At 45.5% G+C, this 21,685-nt stretch overlaps 2 protein-coding genes across 3 annotated transcripts; one reads left to right on the plus strand and one right to left on the minus strand.

The window, feature by feature from the left end:
* Positions 1-1,625: 1,625 nt before the first annotated feature.
* On the plus strand, positions 1,626-7,413 carry ribc2 (RIB43A domain with coiled-coils 2; the record flags this gene model as incomplete). The annotated part of the gene is made up of 5 exons (XM_083762860.1): positions 1,626-1,935; positions 2,725-2,843; positions 3,792-4,022; positions 4,846-5,012; positions 7,335-7,413. The coding sequence occupies 5 exons, from the start codon at positions 1,626-1,628 to the stop codon at positions 7,411-7,413; spliced, it is 906 nt and encodes a 301-aa protein (XP_083618986.1).
* A 257-nt stretch (positions 7,414-7,670) lies between these two features.
* Positions 7,671-20,253, minus strand: ada2a (adenosine deaminase 2a). Of its 2 annotated transcripts, XM_083762423.1 has the most exons (11): positions 20,150-20,253; positions 19,355-19,476; positions 18,274-18,488; positions 17,212-17,455; positions 14,177-14,390; positions 13,584-13,711; positions 12,103-12,193; positions 11,501-11,609; positions 10,763-10,920; positions 9,887-10,089; positions 7,671-9,196 (listed from the first exon to the last, which is right to left on the minus strand). In XM_083762423.1, the coding sequence occupies exons 2-11, from the start codon at positions 19,459-19,461 to the stop codon at positions 9,106-9,108; spliced, it is 1,560 nt and encodes a 519-aa protein (XP_083618549.1). In that variant the 5' UTR covers positions 19,462-19,476; positions 20,150-20,253; the 3' UTR covers positions 7,671-9,105. The 2 variants fall into 2 exon arrangements, with proteins under 2 accessions (XP_083618549.1, XP_083618550.1); XM_083762424.1 differs by lacking the exon at positions 20,150-20,253 and having other exon boundaries at positions 19,355-19,481.
* Between the last annotated feature and the right edge of the window lie 1,432 nt (positions 20,254-21,685).

Below are 21,685 nucleotides of genomic sequence, written 5' to 3' on the forward strand. Positions count from 1 at the left end.
CATCACAGCTACAGACATGGTGATATCTGGGTCTGTCTCTATATCGTTGGTGTGTTCTGTTCCTATCATCACAGCTACAGACATGGTGATATCTGGGTCTGTCTCTATATCGTTGGTGTGTTGCCATCATCACAGCTACAGACATGGTGATATCTGGGTCTGTCTCTATATCGTTGGTGTGTTCTCATCATCACAGCTACAGACATGGTGATATCTGGGTCTGTCTCTATATCGTTGGTGTGTTCCCATCATCACAGCTACAGACATGGTGATATCTGGGTCTGTCTCTATATCGTTGGTGTGTTCCCATCATCACAGCTACAGACATGGTGATATCTGGGTCTGTCTCTATATCGTTGGTGTGTTCTGTTCCCATCATCACAGCTACAGACATGGTGATATCTGGGTCTGTCTCTATATCGTTGGTGTGTTCCCATCATCACAGCTACAGACATGGTGATATCTGGGTCTGTCTCTATATCGTTGGTGTGTTCTGTTCTCATCATCACAGCTACAATTTTACAATTTACAATTTAGGCATTTAGCAGACGCTCTTAATCCAGAGCGACTTACATTTAAGCTACAGACATGGTGATATCTGGGCCTGTCTCTATATCGTTGGTGTGTTCTGTTCCCATCATCACAGCTACAGACATGGTGATATCTGGGTCTGTCTCTATATCGTTGGTGTGTTCTGTTCCCATCATCACAGCTACAGACATGGTGATATCTGGGTCTGTCTCTATATCGTTGGTGTGTTCTGTTCCTATCATCACAGCTACAGACATGGTGATATCTGGGTCTGTCTCTATATCGTTGGTGTGTTCTGTTCCCATCATCACAGCTACAGACATGGTGATATCTGGGTCTGTCTCTATATCGTTGGTGTGTTCTGTTCCCATCATCACAGCTACAGACATGGTGATATCTGGGTCTGTCTCTATATCGTTGGTGTGTTCTGTTCCTATCATCACAGCTACAGACATGGTGATATCTGGGTCTGTCTCTATATCGTTGGTGTGTTCTGTTCCTATCATCACAGCTGCAGACCAGTGTTGTTTTCGTCGACTAAAACTAAGACGAAAAATGTTCGTCGACTACCTTTTTCCACTGAAGAAAACTAAATGGAAACTAAATTAAAACTAAGCCATGATGACTAAAACTAAGACTAAATATACTGACAATTTCGTCAACAAATAAAAACTAGACTAAAATGTTAGGAAGGGACTAGTGGACAAGAGATCCAGTATAAGTCATTTTACACTTGGTTGCATGCTGAAATAGCCGATCTACAAGCTTGTAGATCGGCTATTTTCAGCATGTGTAAAAACAGTCCTTACGACGGCACCAATGCCCACCAAAATACATTTTAGTTGACTAAATCAACTGTAGATTTAGTCGACTAAAATCTCATGACATTTAGTCGACTAAAACTAGACTAACACTAACACATTCCAGGTGACAAAAATGTGACTAAAACTAAGTGAAAACTATTCAAGAGACTATGACTAAAACTAAAATAGAAATTTGCTGCCAAAAACAACACTGGTTCTGTTCCCTTCCATCATCACAGCTACAGACATGGTGATATCGTTGGTGTATTCTCATTAATCACAGCTACAGACATGGTGCGCAGCGACAAAGCGGCGCTCCTCCTGGACGGACGGCGGGTCAAGGCGCAGCGCGCGACGGACGAGGCCGAGGTCGCGTACCGCCGGGCCTTCCAGCAGCCCCGGAGCCGCCGGGAGCACCGCGACATGAACGACCCCGAGCTCTGGAAGACGGAGGACGCGTGGCGCATGACGCTGCCCGGCCTGGTGGGCGAGGACCCCGGCAGCGAGGCCCGGAGGTCGGGACAGAAGGAGCAGCTCCGGGCGTGGCTTCACCAGCAGCAGGGCGAGCGGCTGGCGGCGCGGCAGCGGCAGAGGCTGGAGGGTAGGTGGCACTGTCGTCCTCCTGGAGGGTAGGTTGGACTGTCGTTCTCCTTCAGAGGCTGGAGGGTAGGTGGCACTGTCGTCCTCCTGGAGGGTAGGTGGCACTGTCGTCCTCCTGGAGGGTAGGTTGGACTGTCGTTCTCCTTCAGAGGCTGGAGGGTAGGTGGCACTGTCGTCCTCCTGGAGGGTAGGTGGCACTGTCGTCCTCCTGGAGGGTAGGTGGCACTGTCGTCCTCCTGGAGGGTAGGTTGGACCGTCGTCCTCCTGTTCTCCTTCAGAGGCTGGAGGGTAGGTTGTATTATATACAATATATATCCACACTTTTCCTGGGCTGTGTCAAGGACTGTCTAAAGAGGACAAGAAGCGAAGACCGTACGGGCGCTCACATGGTGCTCCATGGAAGGAAAGAAACATGCGCAGTTGCAGACCAAGGAAGCTGAACGCGGAAGTGTTGGCTGCATAAAGCCCATTGCGCATGTTTCTTTCCTTCCATGGAGCACCATGTGAGCAACATGGCGGCGCCCTTACGGTCTTCGCTTCCTGTCCTCTTTATACAGTCCTTGGGCTGTGTGTGCTCCAGTTCCTGTCGATTTGATCCAATGAAAGCCAATGAAACTGGTCAGATGACCAATGATGTCCAATGAAATCAACAGGAACTGGAGCGCACACACAGCCCAGGAAAAGTGTGGACATATAGCCCAAGCTATTGCACTGGGTCACAGCTATGCTCTGTGATTGGCTGAGAGGCCTCCATAACACACCGTGTGCTTCCTGTTTCCTGTCTTGTCAGACCAGCAGTATGATTGGAGCAGAGTGGACCTGGACAACAGAGCTCTGGAGCTGCAGAGGCTCCAAGAGGAGAAGAAGAAAGCGGCAGTTCTGGCTACCAAAGACTACAACCGGGCCCAGGTAGGACCCATGTCCACACACACACACACACACGCACATCAAACTACACAATACCAAAGACTACAACCTGGCCCAGGTAGGACCCATGTCCACACACACACACACACACACACACACAGTAAATGGTGCATTTATATAGCGCCTTTATCCAAGGCGCTTTACAGAGATTGTGCATTACATTCACCCATTCACACACACATTCATACACCGATGGCAGCGGAAACCATGCAAGGCACCAACCAGCACATCGGGAGCAATTAGGGGTTCAGTGTCTTGCTCAAGGACACTTCGACAGTAACTCTGGGGGAGCCCGGGTTCGAACTGGCAACCTTACGGTTACCATCCAGGCACTCTACCCCTGAGCCACCGCCGCCGCCACATCTCAAACACCATCTCAAATTCAACTAGAATTTAGCCTTAGTGCCCCTCGGGCCCGAACATCCGGGGTTCGAACCTTCGCTCGTTAGGGTTGGCACTCGAATCTTAATTAATGGGCTTGAACCATTCAGGTTTTTTTTTTTTTTACTTTTTTGGCCACCCTCTGGTCTTCTCTGAAATGACCCCCCAGCGTCCTTCCTTCCTTCCCCCAGGCGGCAGAGTCTTTTTAAATGACCCCCCAGCGTCCTTCCTTCCTTCCCCAGGCGGCAGAGTCTTTTTAAATGACCCCCCAGCGTCCTTCCTTCCTTCCCCAGGCGGCAGAGTCTTTTTAAATGACCCCCCAGCGTCCTTCCTTCCTTCCCCAGGCGGCAGAGTCTTTTTAAATGACCCCCCAGCGTCCTTCCTTCCTTCCCCCAGGCGGCAGAGTCTTTTTAAATGACCCCCCAGCGTCCTTCCTTCCTTCCCCAGGCGGCAGAGTCTTTTTAAATGACCCCCCAGCGTCCTTCCTTCCTTCCCCAGGCGGCAGAGTCTTTTTAAATGACCCCCCAGCGTCCTTCCTTCCTTCCCCAGGCGGCAGAGTCTCAGGAGAGGCGACGCAGGGAGCGGGAGTGGAGCGACGCCATCGGCCGCGCCGACGCCCTGAACCAGCTGCAGGGCGAGCTGATCGGAGACGACATCCCCCAGCCCACCCTGGGGGTGCTGGGAGCCCCCCGCCTGCAGCCCAGCCAGCCCAAGAAGGCCTCTCCTCAGAGCCTGATGGACACGCTTCAGTTCCAGAAGTATCAAACTGAGGAGAGGAAGGTAAACAAAGTACACCAGTTGGTTCTCAAAGTGGGGCCCCGTTGCCTAGACCAGGGGTTCTCAACCCGTGGGGGGGGGGGGGGGGGGGGGGTCGCCAAATTATTTTGGGGGGTCCCCAAATTTTTAACCCATTTAGACTTTGAGAGACTATATTTGCGCCACATTTTTACGATTTTTCAAAAATAGCAGACCTACAAGCTCGTAGCGCGCCACTCGGTGGCGCGCTACGAGCTTGTAGATCTGCTATTTTTCAATAGCTAAATTATAACGTGAACACCAAAAAGGGGTTCCTGCCCAAAATGGGTTAAAAAATGAATTGTAACTGAATGGCTGGAAAATGGAAATGAAGAGTTTACATAATATTACAAATAGTACATGCATACACCTTCCCCAATGCTTATATCCGGTTTCAGTATTTATTTATGTATGTATTGTCTCTTATTATTATGGTTATTGTAGCAGTCAATTTATATTTGGGGGTTGGGAGGGTATAGGGGCGGGGCAGGGGTCCCGAGACATTGCCAAAGCATTTCCAGGGGGTCCCTCCCCTGGCCAAAAACGTTGAGAACCCCCATGGCCTAGACAAGACCAAACATTAAACCTGTATATAGGAGGGGCTATAGCGCCCCTCAAAGAATACATATAGATGTTTGAGAAGAATCACTGAATACACAAAACTTAACATGCTCAGCCGGAAAGAAGAAAACGGAAAGAATCCAGATGTTGATGCATGTCCTCAGTATAGTAATACCAACGTGTGCTTTCGTTTGTTTGTGTGTGTGCGTGTGCGTGTGCGTGCGTGCGTGTGTGTGCGTGCGCACAGAGGATGGAGATGGAGCAGCGGGCGCTGGAGAAGCAGCACGACGGTCTCCGTGTGTCTTCGGCCCGTTCAGCTCTACTGCTGGAGAGACAGGAGGCCAGACTGGACAAGCAGCGCAGACAGGAGCTGGACCACAGCAACGCCAGGCTGGCCCGGACCCAGAGACTACAGTAAGAGCTGGACCGCACCAACGCTGGCCCGGACCCAGAGACTACAGTCCGTTTTTCACTATACACTTCTGACCTGAGATCAGATTCTATAAACGTCTTCTACATCCTGACAGTTTTCTGATAAAGCTATGTTTCTATGTCAGTGGTTCTTCGATTTTTCAAAAATAGCAGACCTACAAGCTCGTAGCGCGCCACTCGGTGGCGCGCTATGAGCTTGTAGATCTGCTATTTTTAAATAGCTAAAGCATAACATGATGCTGACACCAAAATGGGTTCCCGTTCAGAATGGGTTAATTTGAGCTATAACTGTATGTCAGAGGCAACAGACCAACGTACATAAGTCAATATGTATAACGTTTGTCCCGACAGCCAGGAACCTTATGGTGTTGTCCTGGACAGTCAGCTCTCGTTCTGGGGCGACTGTGGCTCAGGAGGTAGAGCAGGTCGTCCAATGATCCATGGGTCGGCGGTTCGAATCCCGGCTCCTCCTCCTCCTGTCTACATGTCGAAGTGTCCTTGGGCAAGACACTGAACCCCAAATTGCTCCCGATGTGCTGGTTGGTGCCTTGCATGGCTTCCGCCGCAATCGGTGTATGAATGTGTGTGTGAATGGGTGAATGTAATGCACAATCTATGTAAAGCGCTTTGGATAAAGGCGCTATATAAATGCACCATTTACCAAAACACACATCACAGCTGTCACTCGATCGTGTAGATCTACACTGACTCTATAACATACGACGAATTAGACCGTTCCTCACCCAGGAGTCAGCCAATCAGAGCCTTCCTCGCCCAGGAGTCAGCCCAGCTCCTAATCCAGACAACAGTCTTGTCAAAACTTGACTATTGTAACTCCCTCCTTTACTGGCCTACCGGCATTTGTGCACTTAAGCCTCTCCAGCTGATCCAAAATGCCGCAGCTCGCTTGGTCTTCAACCAGCCAGAATTCTCACATGTCTCCCCCCTGCTCCGCTCCCTCCACTGGCTCCCGGTCGCTGCCCGCACAGAATACAAAACTCTGATGCTGGCATTCAAAGCAACCAAAGGCATGGCTCCCCCATATCTTACAAGTATGATCGTACCCTACAAACACTCCTGCACGCACCCTCAGATCAGCCAACGCAGGGAAGCTGGAAGTACCTTCACTAAAAATGCCGGGACAACGCTCCACACGTCCCAAACTCTTCTCCCTTCTGGCTCCAAAACTAAATGCACTTCCCATCACAATCAGAACTGCAGCCTCACTCCCAATCTTCCGCTGTAGTCTGAAAACCCACCTCTTCAGACTCCATCATGGCCCATAGCACTTACCCTAACCCCTTAGATAAGCACTTTATGTAGACTTAGATAGCATTTTAAACAGACTTATAGCATGTTACGTAGACAACACTAGAATTGCATTTTATGTAGTCATAGCACTTTATAGTACATAATTATGTATAGTATAAAATAGTATAGTATGCATAGTTTATATATAGTTTCATGATACTCCACTGTTACGTTCTTAGCTTACACATGTTTCATGATAACTACTTTTTATATATGTGATGTATTCCCATGCTTTTTGTTCTTGCTTAATGTAAATCGCTCTGGATTAAGAGCGTCTGCTAAATGCCTAAATTGTAATTGTAAATATAGGCAGGGGGTGTACAGTAGAGCGGCTTTTAGAAGTGGGAGCACATCTATACCGCTTGTTACGTACACAATCTATTTGAAAAGAGAAAATAGCTGATTTACAAGCTCACAATGAACGCAGTGCTGCGTGCTGTGAGCCTGTAGATCGGCTATGTTGGCTATGTTCCCTCCAGAATATGAATGCTGGGGTTTTGACCAAAACCAAAATCCTAATAGTATTAGGAAGTGGGGGGGGGGGGGGGGGAGCAAACTTTTCATTGATTGTAATTATTACCCAATATATACTTTTATACCTATACCTATTAAGACTTCCAAATGTGGTCATACTGACATGATGTTAAATCCCCTTTTCATTCAGAATAAAAGTTGTCATGTAAACACCATAAAAACTTAAATCATAATGAAAATGGCCAATCTGATTTAAACGTAACTCTGACCAGTTTATTCCATTTTTAAATTCTATTTAAACAATTTTGGACTCGTGTAAACACTCATTCGGAATGACCATTTCCCATGTAAGCACGCAGCAAAAAAACATTACTTCTGATCTGAATTAATTAATTCTGAAGTTTTCATTCTGAATGAAAAAGCCCTCGTGTAACCGCAGCCAGTGTCATACATACGCTTTGTGCTTCAAGCCCTCGAGATATGCCTTCTCATGATCTGTCTCCCACAATCTCTCTCTAGGAACAAGGCCCTCAATGAGATGAACATCAACATGTTTGAAGAAAGCTTCTTCTCAAAGTTCAACACTAGCAGTCGATGATGGAACGCTTGTGTAACGCCCAGGATTCGAACTCTGGCCTCCCAAACATCTTAACCGCTAGACCGAAGGGATATCCCTATGGACCGGGGGAAGATATTAGATTGAGGCCACTCTGCTACACTATAGCGCCACCATCAGGCAGAGGCTCTGAGCCACTCTGCTACACCAATTACTGCTTCATCATTTACGACTCACTTTATTAAATGGTAAAACACAATACATTAAACCATAGCTGTAAAATATTTTATTTGTATACAAACGTCGGTTGGTGTACTGTGCAACATGGTGTACAACCATTTCGTGAAATAAAACAAAAAAGACAAATGAATAGAATTCACATGCATTCCAGTTTGACATCCCAAAGCTTCAAGAATCTTGAATGTAACGCTGTGTTGCTTACATTACATCACAGAATACTAGAAGGTCAGTCTTATATGAAGCCTGCCATAAATTTAATCTGCTGTATTGATTTGTTTACCTGACCCAGAAAACAAACTTCAAAACCATCACATTATATTGGATTATCAGTTTCACAGAATTTATAAAAATGTACCACAACCTATGATCAATGGTTCACAAAAACAGTAGGACTAGTAGCAAAATAAAACGTATTTGAATTGCGATTGAACACATTTCAGAGCCTCAATTAAAATACATTGGGGAAAAGAAAAAAACTATTCTTGGACTGGGCAGCAGCAGGCACCTTGTCTGGTGATCCAGTCTGGCAGTGTGCCGCGGGTTCGACTCCCGATCCCGACAGCCCTCACTGCATGTCACCCCCACCTCCTGTCAGTCTACTTTCATCTATCTAAACTATTCTTAAGACACGTTTTAAACTCAATAAGCTATCCATAATAATCATGTCATTCACACAAATATGCTACAATTAATTCAGTGTATGATTTGTCTGCACTCTTAATGCTGTTTAGCACTATTGATTAATTAATTATACCAATGCTGTTTAGCACTATTGATTAATTAATTATACCAAAAGGCTCAATTAAAGTGCAAGATTTAAACAAAGGTAATCTACATTAATCAAATCCCGATAATTTCAAGTGGACCCAGGCTAGAAAGCAGTGCCTTATTACACAACACCGCCTTACAACTCCACCAGGGATAAATAAGACAAATTGAGCTTACCTAAATCTGGCTTCACTACAGTATGTGCTACGTGTGTGTGTGCTTGTCACAGGCTTGCTTTGGCTATCAGGCAACCCCCCCCTTCATATTGTAGAAACATTTATTTTAATCATTTACTGCATTACAAAAAGTCCTTTCTTTCTGGACAGAAAGAATAATAGTTTGGCAGGAGGACAATAAAACCAACCCCAATACTTACTCTAGAGCAGTGGTTCTCCACATGATGTCCGGGGACCCCCAGGGGTCCTTGAGGGTGCTCCAAGGGGACCCCCAGGGGTCCTTGAGGGGGCTCCGGGGACCCCCAGGGGTCGTTGAGGGGGCTCCGGGGACCCCCAGGGGTCGTTGAGGGGGCCCCAGGTGCTCCCTAGCTAAATGATTGATACGCTAGGAACCAAGTGGAACGTTATGCTCCCAAGAATTAAACTACCAAGAATTAAACTGACACAAACATTTGTGTCAACATGGAGGTTCCGAGGCTTAATGCAGGCTTAATGCACCATGCAGGGGGTTCTTGAAAATTAAAATAAAGGTTTGACATTTGCATCTCTACTAAAAGGAGTTCTCAGAGACAAACTTGTCCCATCTTCTTTTCCATAACGTCAAGGCGCTCTGCTGTTGTTCCTGGGATAAGGAACTGTATCTGAATGAAACACAAAAAGTACACACATGATATTACTATACTTAATAATAATAATAATATATTTGATTTATAAACCACTTTACATTTGACAAATCTTAATGTGCTTGGATGGCAATCATGAATGCAATTTATTACCATTTTCAAACGCCATATTTATCAGATGCGTGAGTCCGTGATTAAGGGAAAAACTGCAACTCTTTGGAATATTTATATGTAGTTGGCCACCAGTGTCTTGCACCGAAAATAGACAATCTACAAATTTGCAATGTGTTAAATAATAAATCTGCTATTTTCGGTGCACAACACAGGCAAAAATATTTTTTCCAACCATAAAACAGCCTGGGGCGGCGGTGGCTCAGGGGTAGAGTGCCTGTAGAGTTCGAACCCGGGCTCCCCCAGAGTTACTGTCGAAGTGTCGTTGAGCAAGACACTGAACCCCTAATTGCTCCCGATGTGCTAGTTGGTGCCTTGCATGGTTTCCGCTGCCATCGGTGTATGAATGGGTGAATGTAATGCACAATCTCTGTAAAGCGCCTTGGATAAAGGCGCTATATAAATGCACCATTTACCATCTCTGTTATGAGGACCAGGAAAATGGTGCTCACAATGTCCATTTCTCAAAAATGATACCATACTAGTTGGGACATTTTACCCTCAGGTATATTTTTTTTTACCCGCACACAGCCTCACCTGATGGAGTTCATGGCCAGTTCCTTGAGGGTGCCGATGTGAGACCTCAAGCCTCCGAAGCCCACGAACGCTTCATAGAAGTCGTCGGAGAGGGCGGAGGATCCCAACTGGGCCGGGTCGTCGGAGCTGATGACCAGCGGATGGCCCTCTGCCATCAACACAGCCGCGGGATGGTTCCTCAGATCGGCGACCAGCTTTAACACCTGGGAAATGACCACAAAAAAAAGGACATGTTGAGTTGCTACGGTATGGCGAAAACACTACCGACACTAGAAAGAGTTCCCCTCTGTGGAAACGGGTCTCCACCAGGATAACAGCGTCTGTGATGTTAGCTGTACACAGACGGACAGACGCGCACGGACGGACGGAGTGCAAAGCATACTCTCCCCATGCCTTTGAGTGCATGGTGGAGACAATAAACCAGTGTGTCATACCTAGGGCTGTATTTTGCGTGTCTTAAGTACCAGGTCTTATTCCCTAACTTGAGTAAACTAAAGACCTGGAGGCGTGATCAATGCTCTTTGGCCACTCAGAATAGCCAAATGTCATTGATAATACCTGGTACTTAAGACACGCAAAATACAGCCCCTAAAGTCTAAAGTCATACCATTTGTGGTTCATTATATTTCTCTATTAGACCATTTCTAGTGACATGACGTCTTTATGAACAAAAATGCATACAGTTTGACCATCATCTACTCTACTGGATATAGATAATATCCAATAGATAGTCTGTGAAGTTAATTCCCCGGTACAATTCAGACAACGGTGGCAACGTTCCGACCGATAAAAAGTTACCCATAAGTGATGACACGATGCTGAACTAAAGCATGCTTTTAATTTCTAACGAATGGCTGAAAGCGAAAACACACCGACCTGGTTGGAGATGGGGCACACCTCTACAGCCACGCCTCTCTTCCTGGACATCTGCCTGGCGAGCGGGTGGCGAGTCAGAGCGAAGCCGTGGCCGATGCGAGAGGTGTTGAACAGCAGGGCGTCCAGAAGGTTCTGGTCCACCTCGGTGCCCTCCTGATCTAGACGGGGAAGGAGGAGGAACTGGAATGAACCAAGGTTATAATAGTTAACTGAAACTAATAAAAACTAAAAATTAATTAAAAAAACGATAACTAAACTGAAACTGTATTGTGTGTCCTCAAAACGAACTAAAACTAACTGAAATTATAGACATATTACCCTTAGATTTCTCCAACAAGTTTTATGGCAGTTTTCAGCACCGTACGGCAGCATGTAGCCACGCTAACCCTAAACCAAAGTACAAAAAAAAAAACTAAAACTAAGCATTTTCACCAAAAAAAAAACTAGCAAACCCGCTCTAAAAACTAACTAAAACTAACTGAATTGGAAGAAAATATGTCAAAACTAACTAAAACTAAACTATAATGAAAAAAACTAAACTATTATAACCTTGGAATGAACGTCGTCTGATGCAGTGGTCCACAACACTTGACCCGGGGCCCAAACTGGTTAAAAATGGGTCCCGACTGCGTGAGCTTTTGTATGTCTGCTATTTTTGAATAATATGCAACGCAAAAAATCTGAAACGACACGGATGCTTTCCCGGTTATAATGGGGTTTTGAAATGACTTCACTCACTCGTCTCTCCAGCATGGAAGAAGTAGGGAAGAGTGAGTCCTCTTTCTCCTGGAAGAGACAAAGCCTCCCTGAAGTACCAGAGGGGTCTACCACTGTCCTCACGGCCCACCTGCACACACACGCACACACACACACACACACACACACACGCACACGCACACACACACACACACACACACACACACACACACACACACGCACACGCACACACAGATTGAGGCTGTGAAATGATACAGCCTGACAGGTGAACACTACTGCTGCATTTCTACTTTGTGGCTTTGTTTTTCTTTCCTGCTACTTCTGCATTTCTACTATTAACCCATTCTGACCGGGTGTTAGCAGATTCATGTTATGCTTTAGCTATTGAAAAATAGCAGACCTACAAGCTCATATCGCGCCACCGAGTGGCGCGATACGAGCTTGTAGGTCTGCTATTTTTAGAAAAATCGAAGAACGACTGACATTTTTAGAATCTGATCTCAGGTCAGAATGGGTTAATGATCAGACCAGTGTGTGTCCAGTGGAAACCTCGTATGAATCTGATCTCAGGTCAGAATGGGTTAATAATACCACTGCTACTGGTTAGCTATAACGTCTCTCACCAGGTCGAATCCGGCCATGGTTTCTGGGAAGTCCCTCTGCAGCTGCAGGGCCTCCTCTACAGCCGTGGTCACCATGGAGGCATTCATCCCCCTGAGAACACACACACACCCACACATTAACCACTTAAGAGCCTCGTCTAGGAGTCCAGATTAACCCATTCTGACCTGAGATCAGATTCATACGAGGTTTCCGCCGGACACACACTGGTCTGATGAACCCATTCTGACCTGAGATCAGATTAAAAAAATGTCAGTCGTTCTTCGATTTTTCAAAAAAATAGCAGACCTACAAGCTCGTATCGCGCCACTCGGTGGCGCGATATGAGCTTGTAGATCTGCTATTTTTCAATAGCTAAAGCATAACGTGATGCCGACACCAAAATGGGTGCCCGGTCAGAATGGGTTAACCACTTAGTCTTAGAGCCTCGTCTAGGAGTCCACTGTTCCCTAAAACGTTTCCTAAAACAGCGGCTCTGGACTTTTGTTGGAAAATCGTCCCCGAGCCGCCGGTTTCGGGAAGGCCATGAGGGTCCCAAGTGGCTAAAACCCATTCTGGACGGGAACGCCTTTTGGTGTCTTATTATAAGCATTATGTTATACTTTAGCTATTGAAGGAAAAAAGCAGATCTACAAGCTCATAGCGCGGCTACGAGCTTGTAGATCTGCTATTTTTAGGCAACAAAGTCTTATGCACAATTGCACACCTGTATGCTCTGAGGCGGGGTTGCGTAGGCAGGGCTCAATGTATGCAGAAAAAGACCCGCACACCGTCTGGTGGCTGCACTTGCAAAACTTTGACCGAAACGTCGCCAATAAAGTTAGTTTTGCAAGTGCAGACGTTGTGCGGGTCTCTGTGCACTTTACGTGCATTTTTCTGAATAGGTCTGCTATTTTTGAAAAATCTCGAATATGTGGCGCAAATCTTTGAATATGTTATATTCATACACAGTGAACGTTTTCACTGTTAACTCAAATCTTTGCTTCCGGGGAGGGGTCCCTGGAACAACATGTTTTCAGATGGGGGTTGGCGGCCAAATGCATAATAATTCTAGGGGTCCTTGACGTGAAATTGTTTGAGCGGGGTGCATACTTAGTTTAGACTAGTCATTGGTTAGACATGGGTTAAGGTTAGGTTTAGGTGTGCTGCCCCGTGGGAGGTTAGGGTGAGGGTTTGAGATAGGTTGTAGTTGTAGGACTAATGACTAGTCTAAACTAAGTACTGTCTAAGAAGCAGGTTTTTCAGGAAAACGGTCGAGATTCAGATGACATTTAGTAGAATCTGGTCTCGGGTCAAAATGGGTTAAAGCGAAACGTTTTGTCATATCAGGCCCAAGTCCCAAATCTGCGAGTTGTGAAACTTGAAGCGTTTGGACATGGTGGTAAAGGCAGGTCACCTGTGGACATGGTGGTAAAGGCAGGTCACCTGTGGACATGGTGGTAAAGGCAGGTCACCTGTGGACATGGTGGTAAAGGCAGGTCACCTGTGGACGGTGAAGATGACTCTCGCCCCGTAGAAGTCTGGATGTTGTGCTGTGAACTGTCTGGTGACGTCCCGGTAGGTCTTCATACCCCACGCCCTGTCGTGGGTGCTTCCATCCAGTTCATACGTCTGTGGAATCACAAATGGTGTGTCTTTAGAAGCATGTGTGAGTGTGACCCACCGGGACATAAAATAAGTCATTGGATTTTAGTTTTTAGTTTTTTTTAATTTCATGTCATATGAAAGCAGGGAATCATAGCAAAATAATTATGTATTGGTTAATTAGATTGAGTGAATAGTTTTGAAACTACAGCTAATAGAACTGAAGTCAAACAATGTGACAATTTAAGTACACGTGATTAGGGTGCATGCGTGCTGCTCACTTTATATTTGCGTGTATGTCATTCTGTGATGTTTGGGCAAAACTGTGTCTTACCAATCAAACAATATTGCACCCGTCTGACATTTTTAAGTAGCCTGTAAAACTATCCAAGTCACACATTATAATGTGAATACAGGCGACCGGGATGGTTCATCACAATTACCAGGCCCCTTTTTAAATTAAAGGCCTAAGAAGGATATCTCTTCATTTACCTGTGGGAGTAAAGCCCTCAACTCCAGATACATGACGTTGTCCTCGTAGAACCTCACGAGGCCTTGGTGGTAATAGTCCCTGAAGACCGGAGCATGTGTGACCAGACCCCAGGCCACCAGGAAGGTCTGCTCGAACCGCTTCCACACCACGTCCTGGTTGGGATACACCACGACTGGCTCCTTCTCCGTGAACAGAGTCAGGTTGGCTATGATGCTAGTAGACACACAGAGGAAAGAGACGTCAGGTTGGCTATGATGCTAGTAGGCACACAGAGGAAAGAGAGTCAGGTTGGCTATGATGCTAGTAGACACACAGAGGAAAGACAGTCAGGTTGGCTATGATGCTAGTAGACACACAGAGGAAAGAGACGTCAGGTTGGCTATGATGGGAGGCATACTATCATCCGACAGAGCATTGCTCCGAAGGAGCAATGCTCCGAGGTGCGCTGTGGGTCGGGAGAGGGTGGCGGTTAGGTTTAGGTGTCTGCCCCGGGGGAGGTTAGGGTTAGGGTGAGGGAGGAGGTAGGTTGTCGTTCGGACCAATGCTCCGTCGGATGAAAGGCATGCACTCGGCTATGATGCTAGTAGACACACAGAGGAAAGAGAGTCAGGTTGGCTATGATGCTAGTAGACACACAGAGGAAAGAGAGTCAGGTTGGCTATGATGCTAGTAGACACACAGAGGAAAGAGACGTCAGGTTGGCTATGATGCTAGTAGACACACAGAGGAAAGACAGTCAGGTTGGCTATGATGCTAGTAGACACACAGAGGAAAGAGACGTCAGGTTGGCTATGATGCTAGTAGACACACAGAGGAAAGAGAGTCAGGTTGGCTATGATGCTAGTAGACACACAGAGGAAAGAGAGTCAGGTTGGCTATGATGCTAGTAGACACACAGAGGAAAGAGACGTCAGGTTGGCTATGATGCTAGTAGACACACAGAGGAAAGACAGTCAGGTTGGCTATGATGCTAGTAGACACACAGAGGAAAGACAGTCAGGTTGGCTATGATGCTAGTAGACACACAGAGGAAAGAGAGTCAGGTTGGCTATGATGCTAGTAGACACACAGAGGAAAGAGACGTCAGGTTGGCTATGATGCTAGTAGACACACAGAGGAAAGACAGTCAGGTTGGCTATGATGCTAGTAGACACACAGAGGAAAGAGTCGTCAGGTTGGCTATGATGCTAGTAGACACACAGAGGAAAGACAGTCAGGTTGGCTATGATGCTAGTAGACACACAGAGGAAAGACAGTCAGGTTGGCTATGATGCTAGTAGACACACAGAGGAAAGAGAGTCAGGTTGGCTATGATGCTAGTAGACACACAGAGGAAAGAGACGTCAGGTTGGCTATGATGCTAGTAGACACACAGAGGAAAGACAGTCAGGTTGGCTATGATGCTAGTAGACACACAGAGGAAAGACAGTCAGGTTGGCTATGATGCTAGTAGACACACAGAGGAAAGAGAGTCAGGTTGGCTATGATGCTAGTAGACACACAGAGGAAAGAGACGTCAGGTTGGCTATGATGCTAGTAGACACACAGAGGAAAGAGAGTCAGGTTGGCTATGATGCTAGTAGACACACAGAGGAAAGAGAGTCAGGTTGGCTATGATGCTAGTAGACACACAGAGGAAAGAGAGTCAGGTTGGCTATGATGCTAGTAGACACACAGAGGAAAGACAGTCAGGTTGGCTATGATGCTAGTAGACACACAGAGGAAAGACAGTCAGGTTGGCTATGATGCTAGTAGACACACAGAGGAAAGACAGTCAGGTTGGCTATGATGCTAGTAGACACACAGAGGAAAGAGACGTCAGGTTGGCTATGATGCTAGTAGACACACAGAGGAAAGACAGTCAGGTTGGCTATGATGCTAGTAGACACACAGAGGAAAGAGAGTCAGGTTGGCTATGATGCTAGTAGACACACAGAGGAAAGACAGTCAGGTTGGCTATGATGCTAGTAGACACACAGAGGAAAGACAGTCAGGTTGGCTATGATGCTAGTAGACACACAGAGGAAAGACAGTCAGGTTGGCTATGATGCTAGTAGACACACAGAGGAAAGACAGTCAGGTTGGCTATGATGCTAGTAGACACACAGAGGAAAGAGACGTCAGGTTGGCTATGATGCTAGTAGACACACAGAGGAAAGACAGTCAGGTTGGCTATGATGCTAGTAGACACACAGAGGAAAGAGACGTCAGGTTGGCTATGATGCTAGTAGACACCATAGACTGTAAAAAATATGGACAAAGCGTTCTCCGGGTCTAACATGAACGTAAAATGAAGCCTGAAATCGCTTCATTGTAAATCGCCATCTTTCTAGATCCGTTTGGTACCAGCTGGCCATTGGCTGGCTCCGTTTTGGACCAGCTGGCCATTGGCTGCCCAGACAACGAGGCGGGACTTCCCCCCCTTCTTCTCCGTTGGTTTTTATTTTGACTCGAGTGGGAGGGGAATCCCGATCATAGACTGTAACGGTAGCCACGCCCCTCAGAACATACGCAATGTTTTTTTTTTCTTTATGGTCATTTTTTTAATTAATGGGACCATAATTTTCCAAAAAGAATATTATGACATTAGAAATGAGACTTTAAACTAGTGACTGGAAGAAGAAAGTATTCATGACCATGTTTATTAAGGTAATACAGTCTAGGTGAAGTTGGGCCAAAATACATGGGCCTCTATGGAGCTATGGGGCTTTTTGGGTCCAGTCCAGCGACACAACAGGCCATTATATGAACTACCGATTTCAAATGAGGCTTCACGAAATATCTGGCTGACTGCCCCCCTGGTACAGACACACTCCTCTCTCTCTCTTTTTTCGTTTCATGATAAATGCTTTTATGTGATGTATTCCCATGCTTTTGTTCTTGCTTAAATGTAAGTCGCTCTGGATTAAGAGCGTCTGCTAAATGCCTAAATTGTAAATTGTAAATTGTAAATTCTCTCTCTCTCTGTCGCTCTAATTAATTAGTCTCATGTCACGCAGCTGCGTCTAGATTCTAGAAATCAACACGTCGTTACCTGTCGTCCAGGTCGGTGGCGTTCCCCATCTTGGCCCTGAGCCTCTCCAGCAGGCTCCACGGGGAGCAGAGGGGCAGCGGTTTGGGCGGGCCGGAGGAGAAGACGAAGCGGGGGGACCGGTCGTCAGCGGTACCGGTACCGCCGGTGGACGTGAAGCACATGTAACAGTGAGGTCTGTAGGTCACGTTCTTCACCAGCCACTCCACCTCCACCATGGAGAAGTCGTGGACATGCAGCGCTCCCCCTGAAACCACCCAAGAGAAAGAAAGGCCTTCCTTATTATGGACCATATTATGCAGACAACGGCCATCTTACCATACAAGTTAATGGAAAGGCACTAACAAGGTGCAACTTCCCATCGGCAGCCCATTCATCCAAACGGAAAAGTCCTAATCTGATTGTATTACACAACGTCAAACTCACCAACATTGCAGCTGTACGGAAAGCTTGAATTATTCTCCTTTTATCATCAAAGTGTTTGACATTTCATTATTTGTTGACGATGTGTAATTATTTGTTTTAATACGTATACACTCTGTCGGGTGGAAACCTCACGTCCAAAAAAACAGTTTTCACTCAGATTTAATCCTGTCGTTTTCCGCATGTCGGACCAATGTAGCCATGTAGGGCATTCATTTATTCATTCACGACAAAAGAACAAAAAGTAAACATGGAGATAGGTTTCTGCCCGACACCAATGATATATAAAAATGTGCTTTTCAATTATTTCACTATAATAATCGCTGAGAAGATAATCGATAGTTGCAGCCCTACACCAGTGATTCTCAAAGTGGGGTCCAGGTTACCCCCAGCGGTCCTTGAGTATAGTTACACATGGAACCAAAATACACACATATATAAAGTAAGCTAATACCCTTTGGCATGTCGTGCAGTATAGACCGTAGATGGGACTGTTCCTTACCCTTTGGCATGTCGTGCAGTAGACCGTAGATGGGACTGTTCCTTACCCTTTGGCATGTCGTGCAGTATAGACCGTAGATGGGACTGTTCCTTACCCTTTGGCATGTCGTGCAGTAGACCGTAGATGGGACTGTTCCTTACCCTTTGGCATGTCGTGCAGCAGACCGTAGATGGGACTGTTCCTGATGAGATGTCTGGCCTTGAAGAAGTGCAGCGCGGGAGGGAAGTCCTCTCTGGACATCTCCTGTACCTTCAGCTTCTGGAGACGATCGCCCAGCGTCTGCTCCCCCGGAGACAGGACCTGCTGTCCGCCGGTCTGCATGGACTCCTCCAGGCGCCTGAGAGCTTCCCTGTGTCTGGTAGGTCAGGGCAAGGTTATTAACCCATTTTGACCTGAGATCAGATTCTAAAAATGTCTGTTTGAAAATGACAGTTTTCTGAAAAAGCTATGTTTCTATGTCAGTCGTTCTTCGATTTTTCAAAAATAGCAGACCTACAAGCTCGTAGCGCGCCACTCGGTGGCGCGCTATGAGCTTGTAGAGAAAAAAACTAAAAGCATCTTAGTTAACTGAAATGCAAATTAAAAGGAGGCTATACAAACAAAAGGGTAACTAACTCAAACTGTATTGTATGTTTTACAAAACTCATATCGTGAAGAAGGCTTTATTTTTGTCTAAACGTTGCTCATCTTAAAATTAAAGTAGCCCATTTGCATCGTGACTATACGAGTCGTGGGACCACTCTTCTTTTCTGTTCATGTTTACAAAAAATAATTTAAAAAAAGTCATTAGATGTAGTCTTTTTGGTCATTCATACAAAAGCCTATTTGTTTTAATTAAAGGTATATTCACTTAATTCAAATATCACTTATTTTTTTGTTTAGTTGTGATAATCCTCCCTACTATAGAGTGTGCTGGCCATATAAGGAGTTCCTCCCTGTCCCCAGTTAACCCCTGGGGGTCAAAAAACCGTAGGTTTCGTTTTTGGCTCTCTATCCTGATTGGACGAAAGGCTGGGTCCCACAGCCAAAAACGAAACCTAAGGTTTTTTGAGTGAAATCACTGAATATACCTTTAATCAAACGCAATGTTACATACACCACTACAAAACTAAGCCTTTTTACAAAATAAAACTAAATTGGAAAAGCCAGTTTAAAAACTAAAGATAAATTGAAGTCAAAACTAAAAGGAATGAAATAAATTTAAAAGTGAAAATAACCAACTTTGGGTCAGGAGGCATGGTGCTGCTCTGTGTGACACAGCACAGTAGAATGCACACCACGGCCACGGGGTGTCGCTGTAGCTGCAACATGACCACTGATATATCCATATGGTGAGTAGTACTCTGAAGAGAAAAAACAAAACAGTCATTTGAGGACAGATGTCAAAAACACAACAAGATCAGAACAAGAAAAAGAACACACACCATTTATGAATGACTAGCCTACTGACCGCAGAGTTTCAATGTCACACCTACAGGTGCACGTTACGTATAGATAGAAACCGTTTCTATAGCGAAACGCGAGTTCCCTGTTCCTCAGTCAGAAGTTGACGTTTCTCACATAAAATAAATGACCCAAATAAATACATTTGGTGTCAACTCAACATGCATATAATGAAGCATACAAACGTGTAGACGTATACACGTATAAAACAACTAACAATCGCATTATCGCGCAGGCAGCTATATAAACTCAACTGTCAACTGTCATCTCATCTGGGTCTTCCATTATAGTTAGAAATATACATCGGGGAAGGAAAGGAACTCTCGCGTATTTTGTCACAATAACAAAGTCAACAACGATCAAGTGGTTGTAGCTATTTTGCCAGCTGGCTGAAGGGATAAGAAAAACACAATAACTTTACAATGTAACAACGCCATAATAATAATAATGCACAATAATCTAAAAAACTGATCGCACGCTGCACATTGTTTTGTCCGTGTTCTTCTCGTCTCACTGTGTGTACTTTACTCTACTATACTAGACAAGTCTGGATTGTACAAAATATAAACATACCTTTCTTCCCTGTGAAATGGATGAAATGCACAACGGCACTGATTAAAGAGCAGCCAGCCAGAGACAAAGCGAGCAAGCTGTCTGTCTGCAGCCGACCAGTGTCGTGTGTTTTTCCTGTTTTGGTTCGGGCATTTGGGGGCAGGCTAACTTCGCGTCACCAGACACAGTGGTGTGCACAGATAGACACTAGGGGGTGCTAGAGCACCCCCAGCCCTTTTTGGCAATTAAAAAAAAAAAAAAAAAAACTTTTTTCTTAATTTGTAGTGTGTGGACCATGGTGACATTGATCAAATCTTGATAAAAATGCTTCTACTGTATTATTTAGGGCCCCACAATCTAAAGCTGTGTTTCTATGTTTCTATTCTTCGATAATAATAAAAAATAGCAGACCTACAAGCTCGTAGCGCGCCACTCGGTGGCGCGCTATGAGCTTGTAGATCTGCTATTTTTCAATAGCTAAAGAACCAAAATGGGTTCCCGCCCCAAAATGTGCTGCACAAGGTGCCCTTTTTTTCACTTGAGCACCTGCCCCTCTAAATGTCTGTGCACGCCACTGACCAGACTAATACCAAACTACTCGCCCCAGTTAATTTAGTATTTCCATATAGCTCCCTATACAAAATTAAGAATGAATAACTGACACAGTTACTAAGTGACTGCTTAATTAAGTTATTTTTTTAATAGGACCTTCTAGCAGTTAATTTCGTTAAAGAAACACATTTCTTCCATGTAAAGCCCATGTTTTGTAATGGCATCATCATGCTATTATGCCCGTGTGGATGATATACAGAGTGAACTTAACAATACATTAATATGATAATACCTTTTATAGGCTATAATCACCAACATGAATTATGTTTGTTATTTACAGCTACTGTAGGTAGAGTAGTGGGACGAGATGGAAAAGGGGCGTGGGTGCGTGGGTAACAGGTACGCATGCACCAGACTGTGTGTGTGTGTGTGTGTGTGTGTGTGTGTGTGTGTGTGTGTGTTTTTGTCACATGCCAGGTGAGAGAGCACGTGACATAATACCCCATACACCCAAGCCTCCATAAATGGTCACGTATTGTGATATTATATCTCCATATATGGTCACGTATGTCAGTCTGACTGGGCCCTCATCAAACCCTGTACACTTAAGACACTGCATATCCCCGCTGCCACACTAGAGTTGTCATCAGGCCCGGAAATAAAGGCCCGGCCTTACCTGGGCCCTCATCAAACCCTGTACACTCAAGACACTGCACCCTTAGATCTCCATATATGGAGCTGATCTGTTCTGACATTCCATATGTTGATCTGACCTCATCAAACCCTGTACACACTCAAGTCACGCTCCATATATGGCCAGTACAGAATTATTTCCATGTATATGTTGATCTGACCCCCAATGCCAAAATGCCAGCGCTCGCCCAGCAGTCTGCTGTCACCCAGACGGATGCATGCACATCCAGGTGTCTTACTCTGGTGTAAGATAGTAATAATAATAATAAAACTTTATTTGTATAGCACCTTTCATGACATGAAATGCAGCTC

Source organism: Protomyctophum parallelum (assembly GCF_964188405.1).
Source record: "Protomyctophum parallelum genome assembly, chromosome: 4".
NCBI classification, from domain to species: Eukaryota; Metazoa; Chordata; class Actinopteri; order Myctophiformes; family Myctophidae; genus Protomyctophum; species Protomyctophum parallelum.

Coding starts and splice junctions, on each gene's coding strand:
- ada2a (XM_083762423.1), bottom strand. CDS start 19,461: ATGGATATATCAGTGGTCATGTTGCAGCTACAGCGACACCCCGTGGCC. Junction 12,194..13,583: donor GTCATCTTCACCGTCCACAG/GTGACCTGCCTT, acceptor GTGTGTTCTCAG/GGGGATGAATGCCTCCATGG. Junction 11,610..12,102: donor CCATGGCCGGATTCGACCTG/GTGAGAGACGTT, acceptor GTGTGTGTGCAG/GTGGGCCGTGAGGACAGTGG.